Genomic DNA, 22,525 nt, shown 5'->3' on the forward strand with positions numbered 1-22,525 from the left:
AGAAGCACGATACTATAGGTCTTCTCGTCAATCAAGGATAAAATGCTAGATATGATACTGTATATGCTGATAAAGGTGCAGTCCCTTCAAATACCAACATAAACCCAAGGGTAAATCTGGGTAACTTTAATAAAAGGTTGTTTTTTTAAATAATAAAACCTACAAAATATATTTTAAAGTTAGTCTATAAAGATTGCTCGGGAGGCAACCGCGTGTCCTTCTCCGTCCACACAACACATGAGAGATATCATAATGCCCAAGAGAAAGGCTGGAGAAGGAGAGTCCAAGGGGGACAGAACCAAAGTAAAGGATGAGCCCCAGGGAAGATCTGCCCGGTTATCTGCTAAGCCCGCCCCTCCCAAGGCAGAGGCCAACCCCAAAAAGGCAGCACCTCCAAGAAGGATGAGAAAGCACCCAAAGGAAAAGGGAAGGGAAAGGCTGACGCAGGCAAAGACAGCAGCAACGCCGCTGAAAACGGAGGCGCAAAATCAGCCCAGGCACAGAAGGCTGAGGGTGCCGGTGACACCAAGTGAGCAGTGTGAATTTTTGATGACTGTGTACTTCTGGTGACTACAGTTTGAAATAATATTTTTTAATCAAGTTTTATAACGATGCAAGTTTTTTGTTGAGTTTTTTTTTTTTAAAGCTATGTTAGCACAGGATGCTTTGCGTTTTAGGGCAGAGGGAGTCCGATAACTGTTTCACAACCAATATTATAATGTCCATTTTCTTTCCCTCAATCCCTGTTAAGAAGTTGTTTTAAAACGTTGCGAATTGTAACCCATGTCCTGCCTGATTTGCCATGATTGTTAATGAAAAGCATCTTCAATAAAGCTGGAAACTGGCTTGAAAAAAAAAAAAAAAGTTAGTCTATAAATACAGGAAACTAACATAGGAGGATTTGAATTCCTCCAGCCCCTCCCTTGTATGTAATGCTGAACAGGCATTTGCAGAGGCAATGCCCGCCCCTCCACCTTTCCTCTTCATTGGCCATCTCACAAAGACATGAGAAATGAAGCAGATAACCCTTTGATTTAAGAACGGCTATTTGCTTAGAAAAGCCAAATAAAATGCTAAGTTACAAGGCTTTAGGTACAGAGATGTCAAACCCTGCCTTGCTTATAATATGCTATTTTTGGTCAGCCAAGAGGGATTGTACCGTTAAGAGAAAACCAGCAAGGCTTGACGAAAAAAAATACATTTGTTGGAGAGTTTGTAATACAATTGCAAATCCAAAATGGCGAGTACCCTCAAAAGAAGAAAGAGGTCCTATAAACTGGGTGCATGCTAGTGAGAAATTCAGTAACTAAACAGAAACAAAATACCAGGAAATGTAACATTGCCACTTTGTAACGATGCTCAGAGATCAATTCGTATTGTATACACCTCATACTAGAGAACATGAGACAGAAAAAAGCAAGTCATCTGCACTTGGAACCCAGGCAGGTGAGAAACAGCCACCGCCAAAGTGATATAAGGAACTTCCTGCAGTACCAATGCTCTTTGTTTTGTTTGTATTTTGAAAATTCCATATTATAGCACAAATCCATTTCATCCTCTAGTTTTATTAAATTGGTGTCAGGAATTGTGGGTGGGCATCCCATTCCCTCTAGTCATTAAAAAACATTGTAAACATACTGTACATAGGCGTATGAAGTGGTGCTACATTATGTACTTGGTCTGTAGGTGGCTGTGTGACAAAGTTTAAACGATCATAATGAAAACCTGAATATAAAGCAGTCCTGAAAAACCCAACCAAACAAAGGGAAATGGTCAAACAATGCAAGTTATCAAACACTGCGAATTGTCACTACATTTTAACGCTATACCTGCTTTGACAGGAGTACAGAGGAGTGCTTCCGGGGATGCTTCCTGATGTCTTCTTTCTGTGACAGGTGTACTGTGTCGGCAGACAGATTTGGATTTGTGCTTGCCCTGCTTAAACTGATGAGACGGGGTAGAGACCTCTTTCACTTCATCCTTTAAGTGGCCCGCTGCCCTTTCACAATCCATTGTACTAAACAACTTAGTTGGTGATGAAAAATGATCCTCGGTTTTCCAGTCTTCACCAACAGCATATTGTTTATAATCTGGAGACGCAGGTTCCTGCCACGGAGGTAACACTGGAGAATCTGGTGAAATTGAATTATCCAACAAATTATTTTCTTTAGTCCTACCACTTCGTTCAAAATCAACCTCCCGTTCAACTGGTTTTGAGTATGTGGTATAGAGAGCAGGAGGATGACTGACTATATGATTATTTACACTGTTTTCATTAGCCACTTGATCATCTGAAGTTGCTGGTTGCGCCAATAAAATCGGAATTTCTTTTGCAGGCAAAGTGATGCAGCCATTGGGTACAGCAGCTACTTTGATATTCTTACTTTCTTTTGTTTCTTGGATTAGTTGATCTTTGCATGGCGCCTTAGAGGACTCATAGAGATCTTTGGCTTGAAGCCACATATGAACCCTCTGAGGAGCAGGAGCGCTTTTACATGGCATGATTATCAGCTTTTTATCATCTTCTGGATTGAGCCTATTTTTTTCTCGTTCAAAAACCAGTCGATTAATCCGAGTGGGAGATGCCGGTCTAGGGTTTTGCGTCATTGCAGAGAATGCAGTCTTCCACAGCCGTAGTCCTTCCATTGAAAAATCCCCTTCAAACTCAGGAAGATTGTGTGGCAATCTGGTTTCTACTGTGAGAAGCCTCCCTCCAATCTCTCTGCAAGGAAAATTACATTAAATGTGCAGGTGATGTAACCTTATCTAAATACTAGTATTTATTCAAAGCTTGAAATTATAGGAGGAAATTATACACCAAGCCTCACCTCTCTCTTGCACAATGCGGCTTTCTCCTATGCTTTGTCCAACCCCCAGGCTCCCAACACTTCCTCCTGATTGGCTGCAATACCCAGCAGCAGCCAATCAGGGTGGAGGAAAAAGCCCCCCTAGCAACTACCCCGCTTTCTCCCTGCTCTGGCACAATAGGGAACGCCTGCATCCCGGATTGGGAAACATTGCACTAAGTGGCAAACTAGCCGACCACCACCAAAAAAATGGTGGCACTAAAGCTGGCTGCCTAGTGGATAAACCAGCCCTGATCGAATGTAACTAGCTATCCGATATCTGTACGTATTGTGCAGGTTAGTTAATGGTTACTTATTTGCACAGAACAATATGGACATATCACTTTGAAAATTGGTGGTACTTCTAACCTTTCTAAATGTTCGCTCATTGTAGTAAATTATCTTGATGAACCAATAACAAAAGCACTTCAAACGAGTTCCAATAGCGTGATTAAGAGTGAGCCTAAGTTCAGTTACTTTTTCTAATCTCCATTTTTTATTTATTTATAAAACCCTACAGCAGAAACAAAGACCTTGGAATGCTACACAACGTAAAGAATGAGAATGAATTCAAAACAAATGGGCTTTTCACAAAGCTGGACTAACAAAAAAAAAAAAGTTTAAATATGTAAAACCGTGATTAACATTTAAAATTTTATTTTATTTTACATACTTACCTTGGTTTTTCTGGTGCATCAGAAGGATTGCTGAAAAATGGTTCTTGATAAATGGTTTCCATGAGGTCATGGTTTAACAATGTTGACATAATTTCTTCACGACTCGGTGGAGACATCAGAGGTTTTAAAATGTGAGCTGGGCGTGGTGTAGAATTACCATTTTTTGACTGTGAAGGGGAACTTAAGGATCTTGGTGAACTGTCGGGAGTTGGCGTTAGCCCACCATTGTGTCTTGAAATATACAACTCAAGATCTTCTGAAACACAATCCATAAAATCACCCTCTGGTGAAGACAGAAGTCCAGTAAAAGAAGAATTTGAGTTAAGAGGCTGGCAAGGATCAAACAATGCGTCTTTGATGCTGCATTTGATTCCTGCTTGAGCCCAGTGTGTCTCAGTTGAATTAGTTAATGCATCCTTGTGTGACCCTTTTCTACCTAACTTAAAGTTTTCATTCAAACAGTCCCTTGACTGTCTAACATAAAGTCCGTCAATTGAGGATGGATGATGAATACTCTGAGAATGTATACCATTTTTCCACTGATTAAGGAGAGGGTTTTGTTTTACATCGACTGAGGTTTTTTCAAAAAGGTCAGGGCTGAGAGAATTTGGTCTCAGCAAAACCGGTTGATCCATGGTACCAAGGTGACCTTCATTATTTAGAGACTCGTTTTCTGCGGCATGGCCAGGAAAGGGATCACTCAGAAATGTCTGAGGCAAATTCTGATCTGCTGTGATATACTGACTTCCGGTGTATAAACTGCAAAAACCAGTCTGCCCTACAGCATTGATATCAAAGTTGTAGTTATTCTCAGGGGACAAACTGTCTTCAAGAGAGTAACAGCTTTCAAAACCAGGGTCTGAAAAAAATCCAGGGCTTCCATCAGATGTAGTGCTTTTATTCTGATAACCACTTGAATGTTTCACCAAGTTGACTTTCGAATTCTTGGGTATTCTAGGTTTTGTGCTTCGTGGAGTCCTTGGTTTTCTGCGGGGTGTTACACACTGTGATTTTTTATTTGTACAGTTTGGTTCAGATGGACCAGACAAGCTTCCTTTAAGCTTAGCAATTGACTCTTCTAGTACACTTGTCACTTTTGCTTTTTGTGTTTTTTTATGAAGCAATTCCTTTAGAACAGCTATTCCAGACTGTCCATCAATTATTGCTTGTGGGGTACCTGCTTTAATTGTATTCTGAATAGCTTTTGTGCAGGAGATAATGTCTGGTGTATAATTTTGAATCAGCCTCTGAGTAGCAAAATGTGTTGCGTCAAAAAGGTCTCTTTGTTTCTGCTCCCAAGCCGACATTTTCACAGGGCTTCTCAGCGATGTTACCAGACAACTCTTCGGTGATTTAAGTGCCTCACGACTTTCCTCTGAAAATGTAACCGAAGAATTGGGTTCACAAGGTTTAGTTGCATCCTGTAAACATGCTATTTGTTGCTGATTGTTAAATGTACATGGAAAGAATTTTGACTGCAACTTATCAAATGGCAGTGGGTCTGGGAAACCTTTGATTTCACGCAACCTGCCGAGAGATGTTAAAAGCCTTTTCTGTACCTCCATAGGATCCTCTCTACTCCAAGATGCATTACTTAAGGTGAATTGTGCATTTTGTATTAATGGAGGTGAAAGGCTAAAAGAATGTGGTGCCTTGTTTTGAGTTGTATTTGACTCCATTTGAAATACATTAGAAAATGGTGTCCTTGCTGCATTCATTTTGAATGCCTCTATTACTGGACTCATTGGTATAGGCGTTGTCATAGAATTGAGGTCTTTTTGAATCACAGAGCAGTGCTGGAAATGTATTGAGTTTTGTGTTCCTGTGAAAGAAGGTATGCAGCCAGATGAGGAGTCTTCTTGTGTGCCCCCTGTTGATATTAGTTGTGTAGAAGGGAGATGTCCAGGAGAAAATCCAGACAAACTGAACTCTTGCTGTGTAACAGACGGTGCTTGTGCAGCTCCACTTATGGGAGTTGCTGGTTGCTCTTTGTGCTGAAGTGCAGTTGATTCTGAGCCATCAAGTGGAGTATTTGCTTTCTTAGCTTTAATTTTAGTGTGCTTCCTTGGGGCCTTTTCACTTTTTTTCTGCTTTGATTTCCCCTTTTGTTTTTTTCCATCTTTACCCATATCAGACTGACTGATTGTATTTCCTTGTTTGGTTGCTGTTGTGGGACTTATCAATATTTTTTTCCTGGTTTTGTTTGGTGGTGTTCTCCTCTGCCTTTTTTTAACTGAAATTACATTCTCTCTTTTATTACTGCATACAACAGGTCTTTTAAAAAGAGGAGTCTCTTCAACTGGAGTTGTCATAATTTCTTCCGCTCTTGGGTCAGTGGGTGACCAGCAGCGTGGAGGAGACATAAGTATTGGGCTTGGGCTCCTTTCTGAAAGAAAGCCAAGTTTTGACATAACATCTTTATAGTTTATATCACAGTCTTCGGTTTCCGTATTATATGATGGCACGGGAGGAGTAAGGAAAGCACGTATTCTTTTTCTTCTTAAAGGAAATGTTCGTTTAAGGATTTTATTCTGTGTCTTTGGAAGTTTCCCTGGTTTTTTCTTTGCAGACTTCGGTTTTGTTTTTCTTTTGTGACGACTCTTTGGTGTTTCTGAATATATTGGGTATTTGGTCGCAGTAGAGTCTGGCACTTTGGGCCAGAAATCTTTTAAAGGTGCCATTTTATCATATAGTTGAATTTTATCTTCAGTCAGCTTAACCTGCTCCTCGCCAGGATTTAATTTTCCTATTTTCACTTGCATGTTTTTTCTGCCTTTAAACCGGTTAATTATTATATACTTAATAATTACTGGTGGCAGCTTATTGGAAATCTTTCTGCGCTTGCGTGTCTTTTGAGAACCAAGCACATCATCTTCAGTGGCTTCCATGGGCGGGGGCTGACTTAATTTTGAGTTGGGTGCACCCAAGCTTGATTCCCCGTCTTCATTTTCAAAATTTACTTTCCGTTTTGTTCGTAAAGTATATTTATTTCCATACAGTGCCACAGATGAGTCAGATTCAGTATTTCCTTCCCCAAAAAGACATTCAAGCCTATTCATTTCAGACATATTTCTTTGAAATGCACCATCATCCATCATTACAGCTAAATCACAGGATGGTACCCTGTCAACATCTGGAGGGCTTTTGCTACATGCATTACCCGGGGCATAGCTGATGTCTTTTAACAGTCCAATATCATTTAAACCTACAGATTCGTGGTAATTAGGACACTCCATTTCATCATTTTCCCCCACCGGCTGCTGATGAACCATTTCATTAATTTTGTCATATACGTCTACAGATTCCTGAGAGCTCACACAGTCCAGGGGATCTGTTTCACTTGCTGGCTCTTTGTTGTTTACTGCAACCTGAATTTTTTTGGCCAACTTCAGCCTTGATTGTTTTTTAGGCTGTTGAAGCTTACAAACCATAGGTGTCAATTTCTGTGGTCGGTTCAGACAGTTTGAAAGCACAACACTGGGAAAAAATTTGTAGTGTGTCACCTGCTGACTAAGACTTGTCACTTCCGCCTTGTGTTCCTGAAACTCTTCATACCGTACCTTAAGTTTATTAAGGCTTCCTTCGTGAATGCCAGTATCTACAGGATGCACTGTGGTTCTACTCCCATCTAAACATGGTGTCATATCACAACTTTCACTTAAGACTGTGGGGAAAAAACTATTCTGAGAACTGTTACTACATTTATCATTTACTTCAGCAGTTGTTTGAATTTTGGCGTTACTCAACTCCGTAAAATTTCTCGGATTTCTATCCAATGTACCCTCATTAACAAGACGTGTCATTTGCAAGAAAGAGGTGTCCTTATCAACTTTTCTGAAGCTGGTGAACTTCCTGCATTGTACATGTCTGTTCACTGATGAGATTCCGTCTTCATAGACATTCTTGTCACTTGTTGGAATAGGGAGAATATCATTCTTGCTTCCTTCTTTATGCAAGATTTCTGGGTGGGTAGAATTGTTAAAAGATGCAGGATATTTCATATTATAAGTGCTATCATTTGTGAAAGGATGGATAGAAACTTCAGTTCCTTTTTCTACAGAAGACTGTGACAGCTCTTCTATCAAACTCTCATTTTTCAAAACATGAGATGAAAGAGCACTTGTGTGTTGACACTGAAAGGCTGTTTTAGCAGAAGACTGTGGCTCCAGAGAAGCAGCATCTTTGTGAAAGATGGAGGTCTTCACGGATAACTTGCTTTTTGCAATTACAGAGGAGTGAGTTAGGGTACTTTCATTATTCAGTGAATTATCTAGAAACAGAATGGATAGTGTTATTTTCACAATTTCCACACTTGAGAGAAGTCCTCAAAATTAAAAGAATTAGTAAAATATTTGTCTGCAGCTGAATTATATATGAAAACAGGCATTACAAATAAACATGAAATAGAGCAAGAGATGTACTGTATCATGGCACTGTTGGACCTTATTACGCAAGTTGTCAAACTGCATTCTTACCCTGTAGAGGAGAAGACCTCCATTTAGTACCAAAAATTATCTCTGGAATTGGAATGTGGCTTCAAAACATAAAAGGGCTAAAGAAACATCACTTTGTGTCAATATCTTAAGTTACCTTGCTCCAATTTTGGCTGCATACACCAGCTTGTAAATTGGAAGCATCAATAGGAGCTAAGGAGTAATTTCCTGGCACAAAAATAGAATGATGTAATAAATTCTGCATAATGTGTGGCATTTGCCTCTTGCCTCAACATTTGCTAGGACCGATTAGATAAAACTTCTGACTTTAACAACCTTCTGTAAATGTAAAAAACCTTACATTTGACAATTGTGAGCAGAAAAATGTTGCAGGGTGTCAAAGTCCCTTTTTGTTTTTATATAGGTGGGAAGCAGAGAGGCCTCTAGAGCCAAGTCGCAGTTATTACCCCTCCGGGGACCCCCTGGTTCCAAAGTTACATGCTCGTAAACAGTGCCACTCGTTACTTCCCGGTTGTTTAAATGCCTGTGTCCCACGAGCTAATAGGAAGCCGCAACAGATAACATCGCAGCTTCCTATTGGCCCACAACGCCATTTTTGTTCCTCTGGAGGGGAAGCCATCGGTAGCATCATCATCCCGAGAACCAAGGGATCCGTGGTGTTGAAATGAACGCAGTTCGGCTGTGGGGACCCCCTGCTTGCACACGTAAAAAAATTAAAACGTGGGGCAAGCGGGCAGGAGGAACTGTTCCTTTTATACAGATAGGATTAAGGTTTTAGATCTTACCGCACTCTGTTTAGATCACAGTGGGTGTTTTTCTTCATAAGGTGCAAGCAGTTGAAGAGTGCCTGGGATCTTCTTCTGCCTCATAGTTAAACTTGGAGGTGGATATCTTCAGTTGCCGCACTATCCTAATAAAGTCTTCCCAAGACATTTTAGCATCAACTGTTTATTTGCAGGTTGCAAACGCACTGCAAATAAACAGTTTATTATGCTAAAAGGTCTTGTGTAAGACTATTAGAATAGTGCGGCAACCGAAGATATCCAGCTCCAAGTTTAATACAGTACATAATCCACTAAGAATTTAGATACATCTTTTTGCTTATTTTCATGGTTAGGCAAGGTCAACAACTACATGTTGTAATTTGCCAGTGCAACTTATAATGTATAATGTGCCATTTGTAAGGTTTTACTTGCAGATCTTCTACTGCTACATAAAACCACTACTAGCTTTCTGCAGTCTTGTTGGAGGAAAATTCTTTTTTGCATGTTCCATCAAAAATTGCTATTAGAAAACAATTAAGGTGATCCTAGCAGTAACACTGTATTCAAGTCCATGATCTATCTAACCTATAAAACCATGAAATTATCAATTATAATAGAAAGAATGCTCTTTACCGGGAATGGATATTTGTAGATTTAGAGCTGGATGTTACTGCTACTTCCTTTCCCATTTTGTCCACGACAGACATGGAGCTGGCAATCCTGTGTGCTACAGTAGCTGGCAACGTATAATTTCTAATGTATTTAACCTTTCAGCTTGGACTATGAAATTGGACATAGTGTCATATCAATCTGCTCTATCATTCTCAATTTTTTAAATAAATGTTTCTTTTTAAGTGGCCCCCCCACTCATGCAGTATTAGTCCTGCATTTTCCACACATCTCATATTTATCTCAAAACTAGGTGCTTCTCCCCATTCCTGCAAAGGGCCATCTTGTACAATCTTCTAAAAAGTAATGGGAAATCAAATTACTTGTAGCTTTATCCACAATACTTGATCTATTTTTAAGAGAAAATATATTTCGGAGTTATTAGTAACAATATGTTCCCTTACCACTGTTTTCATCTGCTGTTCCATCTAATTGAGGTATAGAAAGATTTGCTAGTAGTAATTTATTACTACTCCATTCCATTTCATTATCTGTTGAGTCCTCTTCTTCAGATGAACTTCCATTCATATTCTTGCCCAGACTAAAAAAAATAATAATGAAGGTGATAAATGATCACAGACTTACAACATTTATGAGCATTAGGAATACTAGTTGGCTAGTGAAATCTAATTGACATTTAAACGCGTGTGATTAACACAAATGAAAAACAAAGGGGAAGTGTAAAAGTAGAGGGAAGATAGTAACACTTTGGGTGCCCTAAGACATAGCCACTAGGTCATGGGATCTGGCACTCCAGGGACATGACCAGAGTTCTTGTTTTCTAGGGGAGATTGTGTCCTGTGCTCCAACGCAAACTGCACTGCAGGGAAATGGAAGGGGAGGACTCATTAGGGGATGCTGCCGTAATATGAACGAACTTTGCCACTCGTGTGTCGTTGCCCCCCTGGCACACAGAGGGTTTACAAACAAGGGGCATGGTTGAAATTTAATTTCTTTGGCGATCATATTAAATTACATTACCAGCCACAGCATTTTGCTTTGTGCGATTACCAAATTATGGCAACAGTGTTGTATAGCTGGTTACAAGCTCAACTTATCAGTATAATGTATGTATCCCTTACATTCAAAAGTAATATACACTGCAAATAGGAAACGTTATTAGAGCACAATTTCTTGTATGCCATGCACCAAAATTAAAATTAATTAATTGTAAATCAATCTAGGGGAAACAATTTTCTGTCATGCTTTTTACATACTTTCTTTTGGCATCATGCTCTTCAATGTTGCTGTCCCATCTTTGAGACATCAATATACTAAGTTCCATCTCCTCCTTCTCAGCCTGTGGTTCATTTTCTTCATCGTCACTGTTCTGCATGTTGTTGCACCTTGCAGAAAAATTGTGTTGCGATAACCTCCTTGAGCTGTCCATTTGGTACCCATCATCCTCTAGGCCAGCTAGCAATTGTATCATCGCTTGATCTTGACTGTTATCCACTGATATAAACAAAGTTACAAATAGAAAATGTCACTGCGCCATTTTGGCTTTCTACATCATGGGTACAATACAGCACAATAACTAACAATATTTTGTGTTGGAGAAAAAAACATCAAGAAAATTATTAAACCTGTCACAACTCTCCTCCTTTAAATGCCAATGTGCCTAATGGTGTGATAGAACATAACCCCAAACCTCGAATAAACTTAAAAGCTATGTTATTGACAGCAATAGATTCCAAAAATGGAGACCTGATCAGTTACAGTACTTTATATCCTCCAATCCTCTTTAGTGGGTTTTGTTCCCACCCCAACGAGGCATGCGAGAGGCACACAAATCGCTGAAAGACAGCGAGTAAAAGCAAAGCAGTAGCGAGGATATTTAAAGATGCGTATGCAATGGTAGGGGTAGATTTGGCTCTTAAATAAAGGTTGAGCCCATTACCCCTACCAGTCAATGATATGATTTATGTATGTACAGTTTATTGTACCAGGCTATATAGTCGGCTCTCGCTTATCTGATGTAATGCGTCCCGCAAACCTCCATTGGATAACGGATGTTAATACGCGGCGGTGAGCGTTGGATAAGCGGTTCCGATGTCAGATTATGCATCCCGCGGACTGCATTATGAGGTGTCGGATAAGGCATGCGACAGAAAGCAAGCCGTCGGATACCAAGGACCCCTTGTATATGTTATTCTTAAAGTATGTAACGGAGTGATGTACAGCTCTGATCAAGAGGGTGGACTTGCAGGGGTTAATTCTCTTGCAAAAGGAGCTGTAATCACATCACAGTTTGATATTGTAGGCCTGGACCCTGGACACATACATATATACACAGATATAAAAAATATATACTTCACCAAAATCAAATGACCAGGGAAGGAGACAGCACTACAGGTAGAAGAAAAACAGGTATTTCATCCATATCCAATGTTTCAGAGTCATCTCAGGGAGGTGCATCCGATGAAGAGGTCCTGAGATGGCTCCGGAATGTTGGATACATTTGGATATGGATTAAATACCTTTTGTTTTTCTTCTACCTGTAGTGTGGTCTCTCCTTCCCTGGTCATTTGATTTTGGTGAAGTATCTTTTTTATACTATTTATGGTGTGTGCACTTGCCAACTATGAGCCAATTGTTTTGTATACATGGTGTGCTTTCTCTCCCCTTTATATATATATGTGTGTGTGTGTGTGTGTGTGTGTGTGTGTGTGTGTGTGTGTGTGTGTGTGTGTGTGTTGCGGCTGTGAGAGATGAAAGGAAACGCGTAGGGTTTTGTGAAGCCGAGACACCGGAGGAAGCCACATGGAGCTGCACCTTCTGATTCATATCCGGAAGCGGAACTATGTCATCGGTCCGTCCAGGAGTGAGGTTCTCATCTCCGTCATTTCCTGATCTGATGAACCGTTCAGTTTTGCGCATATACCGGCAGCGTTTGTGAGTTGTTGGATTTTAAATAGAGTCTGAATTAAATCTTATTATACAGAAACGCGCTATGGAGCTTTCGCATATATGTATATATACACAAATAGATATACACACACACACACACACACACACACACACACACAACCATCTTTATTTGAATTCCGCCCAGGATTTCATTTTATATATGCAGTCTCCCCTACTTGATTTTTAAATAATAATCTTTTTGTTGAAGAAGCCTTTCAACAAGTCCTTGACTGTTGTCCGCACTGATTATTTCATTTCTATTCTGTAGCACGTCAGAGAGATCAGTAAATTGATAGGTTCTCAAATAAGTAATAGGAATGAGGTCTGTAATTAAAAAAAAACTGGGTTTATCAATTTTAATGAAGATTAGAAAATAAGAACATTTTATATGTGCTTTGATTTTCAATATGTCTAAAATAATTATTTCAGTATTGTACCATTGAAATTTTTTTAATTGAAAAAGTGCTGTTGCATTACATAGGATACCATAAAGACATTACAGGCATACCCCAGTTTAAGGACACTCACTATAAGTACACTCGCGAGTAAGGACATATCGCCCAATAGGCAAATGGCAGCTCACGCATGCGCCTGTCAGTACGTCCTGAACATCAATACTGGCTACCTACCTGTGCCGAAGCTGTGCACAAGCGGGGAGACTATATAGCCTGTTACAAATGCGTTATTTCCATCAGTTATGCACATATGATGATTGCAATACAGTACATGCATCGATAAGTGGAAAAAAGGTAGTGCTTCACTTTAAGTACATTTTCGCTTTACATACATGCTCCAGTCCCATTGCGTACGTTAATGTGGGGTATGCCTGTAGTGCATTCTGGAGTGCAATCATTTGTTACACAGCGTTCAGAAGGTGGTGTTTTTTGTTTTTCAGGCTGCTGCTTAGATTCCATTTTTTTTAATGAGAAAGGAAGACAGACATCAACTAACTTTTTAACAACAATTTTCATTTGCGATTGTTTGACTAGAGGTAGCACTGTTCAATTGGACAGGCAAGCTGTATTTTCACAGAATGACCAACACTGACAAATATTTGAATAATAGTAGTGGGTATAGTCTGATAATAGCAATATTTTTTTTTCATTTAATGCCTGTCCCACTTACGTGGTCTCAGATGACAAGTGTCAGAATGAGGTTTTGTGAAAATAAATCACTTTTATAATGCCACATTAAAGAGGGGAGATAGTCAAAGAATGAAATAAATTCCACGTGCCCCCCGCCAGAATATTCATACTTCAGGCCCTATTCTATATCTGCCGGAGCTGCACCCCAAAAGGGCACTTTGGCAGGTATAGAATTTACCCCTTAATGTTATAACCAAACTAATCAAAAAAAAAGTGGTCTTTTCAGAATGACAAAGATGTAAAAACAATATGCGCCTTACTACGTAAAATATAATGCTGTACATTAATAGGAGCTCGATATAATTAGTACACCATGTACTTTGAACGCTGCTACTCTGTGTAAGCCGACTGCCTCCTCCCCAAGCAGAAGGGGACATAACAATGGTAACAGAATTACCCCTGCCAGTGCTGCCACACCTCTGGGAGCTTCCCCATTGCGACACACTGATCAAAACAAGTGGGGGAACACTTAATAATGATTACAAATGCTATGCAAATTACAATTTGAACCAAGGAAAGATACTGAAAGTATCAACCTGAATTAGGCAGTTATCCTAATCACACTACACAGACATGTTTGCCAATGGACCTGTAACTTCTATAACCCGGGTTCGTGCCACACAACTGTGCCTCCTTATTTTCCATTCAGCTTTCTTGTTTCTTTTTGTGATGAAAAGAATAAAGAACAGGAAACAGAAAAGATTACTATGTGCTCTACATACATTTCAATAAGGAAGGAGTAACTTAACAGCCATATCTATACAGCCTGCCTATTTCAATCATACAATGACCAATTCTCATTTCTCTAACAGCAAAGAGCAATGAGCTGCATCTCTGCATTTATACACTGTATAGTGTATGTCTCCCTGCCTGGATTTCTTTACCATTGCAATGTGCTGGCTAGAAGGAAGATCTGATGGATACAGAAATGTTTCAACTGCCTGGGTGGGCCAAGCTTTTGGCAAGCTTCAGACGGCAGATCAAATAAATGAAACACACATTTGTGGGATTTTGCTTTGAAGAACGACCACAAGGCTACAGTATGGTCCCTGCAGCATGGTGGTTAAATGAATGCTGGTTTCAGGAAAATAATCTACCGTACCAATGGAAATAGTGGCATGATTCTCAAATCTAGAAACGCAGTGAGAAAGTAATGATTCACCTCCCAATAGTTTCAGAGACAAATTGTTCAAATTAACTTACTAAATTAACATGCAAAGACAAACTGCATAATCATTATAGTGCAGCAGGATTCCTTGCAATGTTGGCACTCGCACATCATGTTGGCATGTGTAGGAACACATGTTTATGCCTTTTATACCATGACACCAATACTGAAGCACTTGCCCAAGCTTGTTCCCTAATTAACACATGATGTAATGCACACATGCAATATTTGGTATAATATAGCATTGTTAATCATAACTACATTAATCTTTGCAGGCTCCATTACCTATTTTGTACTTACACAAGACCTGGACCCATATTTCCCGGTGCTATGCCATAAGACAATATCTGGAGCCGGAAGAGACCTTACAGTCCGATTCAAGTGAATGGGCCTTAAAGGCGTTTATGGTACCGCATGGTGTCTTATGGCATAGCATTGCTTAGTAAATATGGCTGCTTGTGGTCTTGCAAGCGTACATGCATGATAAAATGTGTAATATTTTCATACAAGTTTGCAAAAAGTAATTAGAACATTAAAAAAATAAAACCAGTGATTCACCACATGGGTTATTCATATTAGTTTTGTTCTGCCGTCTACTTTATGTTTGCTTTGTCTTTTTTCTCTGCTTTCCATCAGAATTGTACAATAAATTGCACATTTTGTTATCCATCTACCTGGTTGCCTCAAGTCCCTGGATGATGAACTACAAAAAGGCCAAGTGAAAGGGGTCATCAGGATTTCTGCAACCAAAGGCAAACTGGCAGCAACCGTAAAGAAACGGAGTAAGAGGATCCAGTAGGAAAATGGTGTGAGATGTTCGTTACGTGAATGGGGGCAGATGAAATGTGGCATCCTCAAATCACAAGGCTGTTAAGAGGATATTGGTAGGCATGTAGAAGCATACCTGCAAGTCATGACAGGAAACCTGACATACTGTTTATCTTGTTTGCATTAGAATGTTTTCTTAATGCAGGTGCCTATTTCGTTACAAAGGTTGCTAGATACTATGGCGAGAGTAGGCATGTTAAAAATGTTAACATCGTTTATTTGTAAAGCGCAAACATTATGCCCGCTAGGTGTATAAAACCAAAATTATAATAAACTTATCTTAGTCACAATTCGCTTGATCAGCCTACCCAACAGAGGGTGCTGCAGTATACCCAGGTACACAGCTCCAAATAATTTCCATCAATTGTAGAGATTAGTGAAAATGTACGTGTGAGCATGTGGTGAACAGAAAAGCGAATTAAAACTAGCAAAATGTGTGCTAGTTCACTGCCATCTCTATGTGATATTGAGCTGCATGGAATTCACAGCAATGTTAAATGTCCTTAATGCTGTAGCTAAAGACATCTGTTTTCGTTTAGAAACAGCGCTTATTTTCCCTTTTCTATTGTAAATCGCATAACTCATTGAGACACACTCGTAGTTTTCCATTTCGGAGACATCGCAACATAAGGTAATTTTTGCATGCTTCTTAATATTGGAGTGCAACTGTAGAGCGTCGTAGCCTTTAGGTACGATTACTCGTATATTACATATCACTAATAGCATGGAACATATATACTATAGAATGTGTTGCTGTGCTTTAATGGATTTAGGTGTTTGTGTGTGAAATCTGACAAAAAATGGAAGAAGGCGATAGGGGCACCAAGGTAAGTATGATATAAAATTGTATTGTATTGTATGTCTTTATTTATATAGCGCCATTAATGTACATAGCGCTTCACAGCTGTAATACATGTGGTAATCAAATAAATAACAGATAATATAAATAACAGATCATGGGAATAAGTGCTTTAGACATTAAGGAAGAGGAGTCCCTGCTCTGAGGAGCTTACAGTCTAATTGTATACAATAATTGTAGTAAAATGTATTCAAATGAAAAGAAAATATCCAAATTTACAGCTTAGAAAATATCAGCGCATTCAAGGCAAGGACGCTACTATAGCTATACTCACTCCACAAGTTCACACACGGCTCGACCAATCATTACGCATTTCGCACTAGAGTGCTTCGTCAGGGTTTAGTGGTACCGAATGGGGAAACACCCACGCGACCACCACCCAGGGAAGGAACAAACACAATAGCTTAGACTCTTTAAACCATTTAAGGTATAACGGCTTGTAGGACTTAACTACCAAAGCTTGCTTCAGCTGTGGCCTGAATGTAAGATTTGTAATATTTCAAAAAAGTGTGAAACAACCACATTGCTGCTCTGCACATCTGTATTGGAGATGCCAGGGCCTTAAATGCCCATGAACTGGAGATTGCTCTCGTTGAGTGAGCTTTAACACCCAGTGAGGCCTGCTTTTTATTGAGGCCGTGTGCCATTTTAATACAGGGTGTAATCCAGTGGGGAAATAGTTTGCTGCATTTTTCTCCCTGTTTTACAATCTATTTGACTGTGATGTGCGGATTGATTTTATGTTCACATGTTTGCCTTGGATAAAGGCCTGAAAAGCTTTCAGAGCTTTTTACTGCATGTAGCTGAAGCAGATTTGCTGGGTAAGCTCTAAGATCTTGGCCAATTTCCTTGTGCCAATGCATCTTGCATCTGTGCTCCATATACAGAACCACTGGCATCGGTGGTAATTACCCACTCTTCTTGAAGGCAGTCATTTTTTGCGGATTTTCCCTCCACTTTATACCCTGTTTTGTGGAGTACTATACAAACACACACAGTACCTGTACGCTCAGAACCAAAATTTACCACATCATATATATTTTGTGTGAAAAAGGAGTGCTACTAGGCTTATGACCTCATGTATAGAAGAGGAAAAAAAGGCCTAGTGCTACATTAAACTTGATAAATTATATAGGTTAGGACCATACCGTGACATGGTTGTAGGCTTAAATACTTTGACCAAACAATTGAGCTAAATAACCTTACTTATAAGATAAACAGATAAGTATTTAAATATATTTAAAAAGGGAACAACATCACAACCAGGGAATTACAGACCCGTAAAGCCTGACTTCAATAGTGGGTAAGTTACTTGAAGGCTTAATACGAGATAATATTCAGGAATACCAAATGCAAAGCAAAATTATTAGTAATAGTCGACATGGATTTATGAAGGTTAGATCATGCCAAAGTAACCTTATAGTATTTGTTTCTTTGAGGAGGCAAGTAGGAATTTAGACCAGGGTAATAACGTTGATGCAAATTTACTTAGATTTTGCAAAGGTTTTTGATACGGTTCCACACAGGAGAGTAGTCTACAAAATAAAGCAAATTAGACTCAGTAAAAATATATGCACGTGGATTGAAAATTAATTGAAGGATAGACAATAAAGAGGTATCATAAATGGAACTTTTTCAGGTTGGGCTAAAGTTGTGAGTGGAGTACCTCAGGGATCGGTACTGGGACCCCTGCTTTTTAACTTGTTTATTAATGACCTTGAGGTTGGCAGAGAGAAAAAGTCTCCATCTTTGCTGATGACACTACATTGCGTAAGGTCGTAGAATCAGAGCAGGATTTAATTTCTCTACAGGAGGACTTGAAGACTGGGTACTTGGACAGGTAAATGGCAGATGAGGTTTAATACAGATTAATGTAAGGTTATGCATTTGGTAACAAGAATAAACAGGCAACTTACAAATTAAATGGGGAGAATCCTTGATGGAGAAGGATTTAGGAGTGCTTGTAGACAGCAGGATTAACAATAGTGCCCAAAGTCATGCAGTAGTTGCAAAGGCAAACAAGATCTTATCTTGCATCAAACGTGCAATGGATGGAAGGGAAGTAAACATAATAATGCCCCTTTACAAAGCATTAGTAAGAACACACCTTGAATATGGAGTACAATTTTGGGCACCACACCTTAGAAAAGACATTATGAAACTAGAGAGTGCAAAGAAGAGCCACCAAATCAATAAAGGGAATGGACAATCTAACTAATGAGCGGATTGCTAAATTAGATTTATTTACACAAGAAAAGAGGGAATATGATAACTATATACAAATATACTCAGGGACAGTACAAGGAGCTTTCAAAAGAACAATTCATCCCAAGGACAGAACAAAGGACACAGGGTCATCCCTTAAGGTTGGAGGAAAGGAGATTTCACCAGCAACAAAGGAAAGGGTTCTTTACATTAAGGGCAGTTAAAATGTGAATTCATTACCCATGGAGACTGTGACGGGAGATACAGAACAATAGATTTGGTCAAAAAAGGTTGGAAATCTGTTTCAGAAAGGAAAGGTATACAGGGATATACCAAATAAGTTAACATGGGACGGATGTTGATCCAGGGAGTAATCCGATTGCCAATTATAGGAGTCAGGAAGGAATTTATTTTTCCCCTTATGAGATATCATTGGATGATATGACTGTTTTTTTTTGTTTGCCTTCCTCTGGAACAATATACTGTAAGTACGGATATAGGGTCAAGTATCTGTCGTCTAAATTTAGCATAGGTTGGTGTGTCTTTTTGCAACCTCATCTACTATGTAAGTATTTAAATATATAAATGTCAAGGTGCAGCACTAGGCGTTTTTGTCTTTTGTGGAGTCGTGCACCACTGATCCAAGAAAGTTTTCTGGAGGGACCTCAAATGAAGTCTTACCCATTTAGAACGCTTAGTGTTGATTTGAATTTTCCCAACAATGTCATGCACTCTTGAGCAGGGACCTGACATGACTGCCTGAAGCTTGCATTTTGGCTTGCAATTTTGCTTTACTTGGTGAACATCTTTTTCCCCTTGTGCCGTCTGAAAATGACTGCGGAATTTAAGAGGCTGGGATAGAACGACGTGACTTTTTTGAGCGTTTATTAGCCAGCCGTGCTGCTACAGGAATGAAATTACCATCTGCATGTGGTTTACAAGCCTTGCCTTGACTTAAGTTTCTATAAGTAAATCGTCCAGATAGGGATAAATCTGGATTCGTTTTGTGTTAGGTTGGCGAGGAATGGAGCAAGGACCGTGGTGAAAGTCTGGGGGAAGGTCGCAAGACCAAAAGGAAGAGCTGTGTATTGATGTCTTCCTTTCACTGCGAACCCGAGATACTTCTGATATACTGATGCGACAGGGATGTGGAGAAACAGTTGGGTCCGGAAATAATTGGACACCGACAATTTTCATAATTTTGGCTCTGTACGCCACAATGGATTTGAAATGAAACAGATGCAATAGAAGTGCAGACTTTCAGCTTTAATTCAAGGGGTTGAACAAAAATATCGTATGAAACGTTTAGGAATTGCAACCATTTTCATACACAGTCCCCTTATTTCAGGGGCTCAAATGTAATTGGACAAATTAACACAATCATAAATAAAAAGTTCATTTTTAATACTTTGTCGAGAATCTTTTGCAGGCAATGACTGCTTGAAGTCTGGAACGCATGGACATCACCAAACGCTGGGTTTCCTCCTTTGTGATGCTTTGCCAGGCCTTTACTGCAGCCGTCTTCAGTTGTTGTTTGTTCGTGGGTCATTCTGCCTTAAGTTTTGTCTTCAGCAAGTGAAATACATGCTCGATCGGTTTGAGATCAGGTGATTGACTCGGCCATTGCAGAATATTCCACTTCTTTGACTTAAAAAAACTCCTGGGATGCTTTCGCAGTATGTTTTGGGTCATTGTCCATCTGTAAAGTCAAGCGCCGTCCAACCAACTTCGCTGAATTTGGCTGAATCTAAGCAGACAATATATCCCTATACACTTCAGAATTCATCCGGCTGCTTCTGTCTTCTGTCACATCATCAATAAACACTAGTGATCCAGTGCCATTGTAAGCCATGCATGCCCATGCCATCACACTGCCTCCACCATGTTTTACAGATGATGTGGTATGCTTTGGATCATGAGCCTTTCCAAGCCTTCGCCATACTTTTTTCTTTCCATCATTCTGGTACAGGTTGATCTTAGTTTCATCTGTCCAAAGAATGCTATTCCAGAACTGGGCTGGCTTTTTTAGATATCGTTTGTCAAAGTCTAATCTGGCTTTTCTATTCTTGAGGCTTATGAATGGTTTGCACCTTGTGGTGAACCCTGTGTATTTGCTCTCGTGAAGTCTTCTCTTTATGGTAGACTTGGATAATGATATGCCTACCTCCTGGAGAGTGTTCTTCACTTGGCTGGATGTTGTGATGGGGTTTTTCTTTACCATGGAAAGGATCCTACGAACATCCATCACTGTTGTCTTCCGTGGACGTCCAGGCCTTTTTGTGTTGCAGAGCTCACCAGTGCTTTCTTTTTTTCTCAGAATGTACCAAACTGTTGATTTGGCCACTCCTAATGTTCCTGCTATCTCTCTGATGGATTTTCTTTTTTTTTGCAGCCTAAGAATGCCCTGTTTCACTTGCATTGAGAGCTCCTTTGACCGCATGTTGTGGCTTCACAGCAACAACTTCCAAATGCTAATGCCACACCTGGAAACAACTCCAGACCTTTTACCTGCTTGATGATGAAATAACGAAGGAATAGCCCACACCTGTCCATGAAACAGCTTTTGAGCCAATTGTCCAATTACTTTTTGTCCCTTGAAAAAGAGGGGGCTACATATTACAGAGATGTAATTCCTAAACCCTTCCTCCAATTTGGATGTAAATACCCTCAAATTAAAGCTGATACACTGCACTTTAAGCCCATATTCATTATTTTACTGTAACTTGAATTTAATTTGGTACACAGCCGAAATAACAAAACTTATCAGTGTCCAATTATTTCCGGACCTAACTGTATATTTTTTTTTGTCAGTCCACTGAGATCAAACAGTTCCATTGTCTGACACCTTGAATGACCGTGTTGAAACAAACCATCTTTAATATTTTTACTTCTAAAAAGACATTCGCTCCTCTGAGATCTTATGCTGCAATGAAGTCTCAAGACATTTTGTTAACCAGGAATATTCTGGAATGTATCCCAGTTCTTCTCTGTGGCCCAGGAACTTATTTTATCACGTTGCCCCTCATCAAATCTCACAGAATATAATTTCATGCCTTGCTTTTTAGATGGGACCCGGAACTTCTGGAAACAAAAAATTTATTTCGCCATGGTTCTTGCATAAAATGCACAACCCTAATAACATACAAATAGAAACCTAAAAATTCCTGTGAGGAAAAATACCTAATGTACCAATGATGAAAAATAGGGATAAGTACTAATCCCAATAGTTCTATAGTTAAAATGGATTTTAGCCTATAAGAAATTCTTACAACTGTTTTCCAAACCATGGACCAAATAATCCTAGTGTGGGATAGTGATAACCAATGACAATTGTAAATATCAAAATACTCAGGTGAAATTTGTACATTCAACAAGCGTATGGCAGCCTGGGTGACAACACAGACAGGTCTTCCAAAGCCTGTCATATATAAGATTCACACAGCACAGATCAAGTCCCTGGTGCAGTGGAAACAGTACAATACCAGTCCCTTTAAGAATAATAGGAAAATCAGTCCTGTTTCTTCCTCAATGGTAGTATAACGGTGGTTCTTCTAATTGTTGTTTTCTACAGAAAAGATAAAAGAGAAACACACCATTGCGCAGTACTTCTAGAATATGAGCACACGTCGTAAAGACAATTGCCTACTTACAAAAAAGTGGTAGGTCATAAGCAAGGAAAGCAGAATCACTTTGTCCGTCTCCTTCTGTATTGGGATGTTCAGAATTGCTGTGTCTCCCGGTCTTTAAGATCCTCTGCAGTAGTTAGTGATGAAGCATTTACCAAAAATATAAAAAAAAGGACATAGTACAGTACTATTTAAAATATTTAATATTAGCACAAATCAGGAAACACACTTACAATGTATGTAGTAGTGATATGTGACACAGAATACCGTCCGCGGCTATGAGTCCTCTCAGCGTCGCTCTGCAGTTGGGGTTGGAGACTCCTCTCCTCTCGCGGCCGTGACTCACTGTGCGTACCCCAATGATCTCACCGCTT

General features: G+C 39.5%; 1 protein-coding gene and 1 pseudogene across 1 annotated transcript in view; one reads left to right on the plus strand and one right to left on the minus strand.

The window, feature by feature from the left end:
• Positions 1-22,525, minus strand: part of REV3L (REV3 like, DNA directed polymerase zeta catalytic subunit) — a 150,674-nt gene that overhangs the window by 42,314 nt on the left and 85,835 nt on the right. Inside the window, 4 exon segments of the mRNA XM_075597629.1 lie at positions 1,830-2,722; positions 3,524-7,793; positions 9,815-9,951; positions 10,628-10,865. Of these exon segments, the coding sequence (XP_075453744.1) occupies positions 1,830-2,722; positions 3,524-7,793; positions 9,815-9,951; positions 10,628-10,865 (5,538 nt within the window).
• LOC142493506 (non-histone chromosomal protein HMG-17 pseudogene) lies at positions 198-584 on the plus strand (annotated as a pseudogene).

The sequence above is a fragment of the Ascaphus truei genome, chromosome 4 (genome assembly GCF_040206685.1).
Source record: "Ascaphus truei isolate aAscTru1 chromosome 4, aAscTru1.hap1, whole genome shotgun sequence".
Classification (NCBI taxonomy): Eukaryota; Metazoa; Chordata; class Amphibia; order Anura; family Ascaphidae; genus Ascaphus; species Ascaphus truei.